Below are 6,892 nucleotides of genomic sequence, written 5' to 3' on the forward strand. Positions count from 1 at the left end.
ATGGGGCCCTATGGGCAGTGGGTATCACGGAAGGTCAGCTGGCCCCAGAAGGATTGAGGGCCTGGGCGTAGAGGTGGGTGTGGCATCCCATGAGCCTGTGTGTATGTGTGCACATGTCTTCAGGTGAAGTGAAGGAACGGGAGATGGGTGTACTCAGGGATGTGCGTGTGTGTATATGATGGGCCTGCCGAGCTGGGTGTGTGGGCTGGTGGAGCAGGGGACTTGTCCACTTAGATGACTGAGGTGAGGCCTAGGTTAGCTGCCCTCAGCATCCTCCCAACCCACCCCATGCTGCCAGCAGCTCTAGCCTTGAGTTTTGGAAGCTTTGACCTGGGTCCCTCTGCTATGCCCTCCTGTGGGGCCTTTCGGCAGCTTGTTCTGTCTCCCACCCACATCTCTTCTTGAAGTGGCAGAGTGGACATGCTAGGGTGGGGGAATGTGGGGGTCTCGGCCTGGGCTAGTTCCAGCTTTGAATCACTTAGCCTCTTAGAGGCTTGGCTAGGCAGGAGTGATGAGGACATTCCTGGGGCCCGTGAGAGGATGGAGGTGACTCTGTACTTGGCACTGAGTCACCACTGCCGAACTCCCCGCCAGGGTGTCCATGGGGCCATTCAGAGATATGCCACGGTCGCTGAACTCAGGTGTGTGGGAGGCTGAGCAGCCGCCCTGCTTGGTGGAGGGTCAGGGCCTGGAGACTCAGGGTCTGGGCCAGGCAGCTGGGTGGGTGGCGCTTGTGCCTGGAGCCCCGTGGACACCCTGGTGAGGAGATCACTGCCCCACCTGGGGGCAACACATGGAAGTAGGCAGAAGAGAAACTGCTTTAAAAATATCTTTAGTATAAGACATCCTTATCTTGGGCATGGAGATAAATATAAAACCTTTTTTTTTTTTTGGTAGAACACAGTAAGGACGCTTCCAGCTTTAAAGTCTTGAACAAAATGGAAACGAGGCTCCTGTCTGTGGAGCCCAGTTCTGGGGTCAGGGTCTGATCCCAGCATGCAGGCAGCTCTAGTCGGGGGCTCCACGAATTATAAAAACAGGCAGTGTAGAGGTTCTGGTTTCCACCAAAGGCAATTCTCTGGGCCAGATGCGCCGCCTGGGAAGGACCCTCATGGTGCAGGAGCCCCTGGGGGATGGCGATGGAAGAGCTGCTGGCCACCCAGGAGTAGACGCCCCCCACACTTGCCTCAGCTGGACCTGGAGCACCTGGAGCCTCTGCCTGGCCTCGTGGGGCGGAGCCTGGAGTCAGCGGCCAGCCGGGACTTCCTGGGGTCCCGGACCCCAATTCGACTTGCCTTGCAGTGGAAGCCCACATGGGGCCCTAGGGTCCTGGTGCCTGAGGCGGGCTCAGGCCTCCGACGAGGACGGGGTGGGCCCGTGGAGCAGCAGGGCGCGGTAGACTGGGGAGCTGAGAAAGCGAGGGTAGGAGTCCCGGTGCATGAGCGTGTAGATCTGCAGCTGTGCATCATCGAACGTGTGCGCAGATGGCTCCTGCATCCTCTTGTTGATTCCCTCCCGCACGCGCGAGTCCAGGCTCACCTGCGGGCGGGGCGGGGAGGGGTCAGGGGCCGGTGGGCGGCATTCCCACTCGCCCTGCCCTGCCCGCCCGGCGCTGCCCCACGCGCACCTCCTTGGGGGATAGGATGGACACGTAGTCCTCGTAGATGAGCCGCGCTTTCTCGTCCACCACGTGCTGGTTGGCCTCGGCCTTGAGCTCCTCGCAGGCCAGCCAGAAGAGCATGTTCTCCTCGCTGTACTCCGTGCGCAGGAACTCGCGGAACACGTTGCGCCCAGCGGGGCTGCGCATCAGCTTGTCGAAGGACTGAGCCCAGCTGCGCACCTCTTCAGGGCTTGGCGCGGCGCTGCCAGCAAGTGCCTCGGTCAGGGTCAGACAAGCCACCTGGCCCAACCCTGCCTGCGCCTGATGCGCAGACGCATGCACGCACACGTGCCCACGCCCACCCCACACACGCGCGCCCACCTCATGCGTGCACACAGGCTGGCTGAGACTCACCATGCTTCGCAGCTGGGGAGGGGCTGCAGCTTGGTCTCCCGAGAAGCCCGCCAGGCTCGCCGCCGCTCTTCATTCCTAACATTAGAGAATGGCAGCAACTTGCCTGGGTTCACAGGGACATCACATAAGTGCACACATGGGCCTCAGCACATGGATACTGGCTTGTGGACACATCACAGAGCTATGCATACGGGTAGACACAGGCAGGTGAGCAGACACAGGGCTCAGTGCACGGGAGATGCAGGCGTGTGTGCAGGCACAGGGCTCGGTGCACAGCAGACGCAGGCGTGTGAGCAGGCACAGGGCTTGGTGCATGGGAGACGCAGGCGTGTGAACAGGCACAGAGCTTGGTGCACAGGTAACTGGCGCACGGAAGGGCAACCCCTGGAGTCTTTGCTCCCTTCACACCCTTCCTGGGAAGGGGGTCCACTCTCCTGCCCACTGCTCCTTTCCCCCTCCCTCCACTGAATCTGCTTGTCCAGTTGCTGACCCTGCCAAGGCCACGGCCTCTGTCTCCTTCGGCGATGTTTGGCTGGTGACCCCCACTATCTTCCTGCTGGGACCCTGCATGATCTGTCTGGAGCTCCTCCTACCTCCCTGGCCAAGCCCCCGACCCCACCCGCTTTCCAGCCTTTCATCCCAGGGGCCCCTGGCAGGTCCACCCTGCAGGCCCAACCGGCCCTGCTGAAAGCCTGCCCTGTGCCCACCTATCAGGCCTCACTATCTGACCCTGACCCCCAGGTATGGCTTCTCTCTCCCAGTCTTCTCCCCACTTGATGGTGCCAGACCAAGCTCAGTGCCCCGGCCCCACACCTCTTCCTCCTCAGCAGTGGCATCACTGCCTCCAGAGATACTGGCCTCCAACCTGGCCCACAACCCGAGTCCTCTCCATCCCTCCCATACCCCGCCCCAGCCAGAGACACCACCAAGTCCTAATTACCTCGGCTCCCAATGCTACCCTCATGGTCTCTTTCCTGGGCTCTGCCCCTGGTTTCTCACTGGTCGCCTGATTTCACTTTGGGTCCCTACGGCCCACCCTCCACTCCACAGCCAAACCTGAAGCCTGAATAGGGTCAGGGTACGAGGGGTGGCGGCCTCCAGCTCTGCAAAACCCCATGCCCTCCTGTCCCAGCACCTGTGCCCCCCCTCTGGGTGCTCTTCCCCATCTTCCAGGCTTGGCTCATCTGTTCCTTCCTCAGAGCCCCCCAGCGTCCCCTCCGCAGCCCTTGGTACAACCTGCAGAGTCTGTTTTCTGTTTCTGCTCTTCTAGGTCCCTAGGCCAGAGCAGCGTTGATAAACATGTGTCAAGCACGTGGACAAGCAGGTGCACAGGTGCACACAGGTGTGGGCCTGGTACCTGCCCACGGGTACACCCTTGGCTCACTGGAGTCTCCTGGAGGGGCCTGGGCAGGGCAGGGCTGGCAAGGTGGCAGGGCTGTCCTGCCTGCAGCCTGTACCTCAGGAGCCTCTGGCCCTCAACACACCCCCCAGCCCCCTTCGCACCCCCAGGCTCCCATGCTCCCCCAGGTCCCCCCTGCACCCCAGGCCCACCTACCAGGAGCAGCTGCAGCAGCAGCACCAGCACAAGCAGCAGGGATTGCGGCTGGGGGCAGCCGGGACGGCCGCAGGAGGGGCCGCGTCATGCCTGGACATGGAGGGCGGCTGGTCCGCCTCCTCTGGCCCTGTGTGCTGTAGAGACAGAGGCTCAGCCCAGAACACACCAGCCCGGCTCCTCCCCCACTGCCTGCCCGAGGGGCTACACCTCCTGGGACATGACCCTTCCTGCCTCCCAGGTGTTCAGGGGTCTCCCAAACTCCCTGTTGCCCCCACCCTATCTTGCCCCCCCATCTTCCCCAGGGGAGCAGGGGCGCACCTGTTTCTCAGCCTCATGCGGGGTGGGCATGGGTGGGCCAAGAAGGTCCCCCAGGCTCTGTGGTGCCTGCTCCGGAACCCTCACCACGGCCGGGGGTCTGGGGAGAGAGGCCGAGGCTCTGAGAACCTGAGACCCCAGTCCCTGCCAGCCCCTGGGGGTCCTGAGAAGGTCTCCCTCTTTCCTCCCCAAGCCCTCTGCCCCCAACCTTCATCCCTGGCTCCCATCTGGGCTCTCCTCCCCCCGCCCCCAAGCCTACACCAGGACTGCAGGCCCAGGTCAGTTGGGGAGGGGGCTGTAGCAGCTTCTGGCCCCTCAATCCTAGTCTGGGCCCCAGAAGAGGCCCCCACGGAAGGTTCCGGGACACCCCCATCAGCTCGGTCCCTGGGAAGCCGGAAGCCTGGGTTCCTCTTTCTTGGTTTCCAGCTCTCTGCCCCTCCCCAAGGGGGCTGGGGGCCCCTTAGAGTCATGGGGGTGGCAGTCAGACATTCAGAGCCCCCCTACCCCCTGCCAGCTCCCTTCATTCTGGGTTTTCTGTCCAGACTGTGGGCGCTGGGTACGGTTGCTCACAACCAAGAGCCTTGAATCTGCCTGTCAGTCTCAGGATTCTGACAATTCACCAGGACTCAACAGAGTAGCAGGCTGGGCCTGCAGCATGGAGAATTTGAGTGGGACTTGGGGAAGGACTTTCTGAGGGTGTGGGGAGTGGGGCGGGGGGGTGTCTCAGAGAAACTTGCCCTGGCCCAGTGCCCCACTTCCCACTTCAGTCTTTGGTGCCGTCCCTGCCTGCAGGCACCCACCTTCTCCCAGAAACCCATGCCTTGACAGTGCTGCCTTCTTAGCCTGCACCCAGTGTCTCCGTGGCACCCCCGCCCGACCGCTGCCTCTAGGCAGCGGAAACCACTGCAGCCAAGCGCCCCACTGCAGGGCGTGCCATGCTGGGGGTGCCAGGCTGGGGGAGGGGGCACCTGTTCCTGGGCTGGGGCCTGGAGTCCCTGTGCTGGCCATCCTGCCTCTGTTTGCACTGCACCTTGGGCAGGGGTGCCAACGCAGATGGTTTCGCCAAGCCTGGGGGTGGAGGCAGGGGTGGGGGCACCAGAGACCCATTGGACTTACTCAGTGCAGCCTGGCCAATCTGAACCCTGCAGGTGATTTTGAATGCCCCTTGCCCACACACACTACACCTGCCACTTGACCCTGTTCCACTCTCTTTTCTCATTCAGTATACCCCCACCCTACCCCTGCTCATGGTGTTTTAATCCCAGTTTCAGTCTGTCCGGGTTGGCTCTCAGGGCTCCAGGGAAGGAGTGAAGGTGAACGCTCTAGGCAGGCCTACTCGTGGGGCCCCTGGCTGGTTATGGGGGCCTCGTGTGGCAGCTCTCAGGGGCCACGACGATGCTGCTCCCTGGCCTGGGCATGTGGAGGCCTGGCTCTGACAGGCTTTGAGGGAGAGGGTGGGCACAGGGTTCTCTGGAGCCTAGGCCCTTACGATCTGCCTGGCTTCACAGACCCTGTGGGGGGCCCTCAAACTGAGGCCTACAGGCCCCACAGATGGGGAAACAATGCACTTTCCCTGGGGTCAGGTTTCTAGGGAGAGGAAGGGCTGTGGCTCCTCCTGAGATCCGGGAGCTGTACCCCCAGACAGGGTGATGACTTCCTCTTCCACACCACCCCCACTGTGAGTGGAGCTGGCCCTGCCCCTCCCCACTCCCTTAGCTCCAACCTGCTCTGAATTGGAGGAAGGGGACCTGTTTAGGGTGCAGAGCCCCATGGTGGGGGCCAAGTCCCTTCTTCCCCAGGCCCTTGGCATGGTCCCTACACTTGGCTCCCCGTGCCCTCCCTAGGCCGCTGAGGCCATGCCATACCCTGGGGCACCCATGGGTGCCCTGGGCTGCCTCCTGGGAGGGTAGGGAGTCTGAACTAGGGTCCTCCTGCCTCTCATGCTGATGTTCTGGGGGCGCCTCCCTTTCCCTAGCCCCCAGACTTTGGCCCCCCGAGTCTGGGATGGAGAAGCTGGATAGGCGGCCAGTCCAGCCTCTGGGGACAGAGTTTCCCCTGGGAGTGGCTGCTGCTCCGCACCACAGAAGGAAAAGGAACGTCCAGAGCCGCCCATTCCAAAAAAAGAATAAGAAAATGTGACAATCCCAGAAAGAAATGCCATAACCTTTGGGGGGGGGGCGACAGAGGGGCCCACTGTCTCTGATCCTACCCAGTACCCTCTCCTACCTGCCTCTTCCGCTAGCCTGGTGGGGGGAGCCCCTGGCCTGGCCCCCTCCAAGGAAGGCCGGGCCACCCCAGCCTTGGTGATCCCGGCCCCGAGACCGACCTGCAATGGCGGGGGCAACCCCCTCCCTCAAAGTCTGGGGCCCTGTCTTCTGACGCCTCCACCCCACCTTAAGGAACTCTCCCTGGCCCAGCACCCCACTCACCAGAGACCCAAAGATGGGGTGGGGGCGGGAGGGGCCAGGTTCGTTCTGGCCCCACCCTGGTCTCCGAAGGGGCGTGCACTGCAGCGGGGACTTGAGTCAGACGGCAGGAGGTACTCCTGGGGCGTCTGGAGGGGCCAGCAAAGGAGCCCTGATCGGCTGGGCCGGGGGCGCAGCGCCTCCCCGCCGGCTTGCAGGGCCGAGCAGCTGCCAAATCTAACTGGGGCGGGGGCGGAGGGCGTCCCGCCCCGGCCCCTCCCCACCAGGACGAAGCGGGCGGGAGACGCGGAAACCTGGGTCCTTCCGGCCCCCACCTTTGAGCAATCGCTCCCCCGGGCTTAGAGCTGCAGAAAAAGGGGAAACTGTGCAGCACCCCTCCCCCGCACGGGGGGGTGGTCCGGTCCTGCAGCGGCCCAGGGTCCACGTGGGCCTGGGGCTGAAAGTCTGAGTGCGGCCCGGGGCGCCGGCTCCCAGGCTCCCTCCCAACAGCCCCAGGTCGGGAGGGGAGCCGCGTCCCGGGGCCGCGCGGGCGCGTGCACTCACCGGCCGCGCTCCCGAGCCGCCGCGCCGCCGCCGCCCGAC

At 63.6% G+C, this 6,892-nt stretch overlaps 1 protein-coding gene across 6 annotated transcripts; it reads right to left on the bottom strand.

Moving 5' to 3' along the window:
* Positions 1–831: 831 nt before the first annotated feature.
* RGS19 (regulator of G protein signaling 19) lies at positions 832–6,843 on the bottom strand. 6 transcript variants are annotated; one of them, XM_023540856.2, is made up of 6 exons: positions 6,314–6,843; positions 3,888–3,984; positions 3,570–3,703; positions 2,015–2,117; positions 1,628–1,862; positions 832–1,539 (listed from the first exon to the last, which is right to left on the bottom strand). In XM_023540856.2, the coding sequence occupies exons 2-6, from the start codon at positions 3,902–3,904 to the stop codon at positions 1,348–1,350; spliced, it is 681 nt and encodes a 226-aa protein (XP_023396624.1). In that variant the 5' UTR covers positions 3,905–3,984; positions 6,314–6,843; the 3' UTR covers positions 832–1,347. The 6 variants fall into 6 exon arrangements, with proteins under 6 accessions (XP_023396624.1, XP_003421806.1, XP_023396625.1 ...); XM_003421758.4 differs by having other exon boundaries at positions 2,015–2,089; positions 6,314–6,841; XM_023540857.2 differs by lacking the exon at positions 6,314–6,843 and adding an exon at positions 4,144–6,307.
* Positions 6,844–6,892: the final 49 nt, after the last annotated feature.

The sequence above is a fragment of the Loxodonta africana genome, chromosome 24 (assembly GCF_030014295.1).
Source record: "Loxodonta africana isolate mLoxAfr1 chromosome 24, mLoxAfr1.hap2, whole genome shotgun sequence".
Lineage (NCBI taxonomy): Eukaryota > Metazoa > Chordata > Mammalia > Proboscidea > Elephantidae > Loxodonta > Loxodonta africana.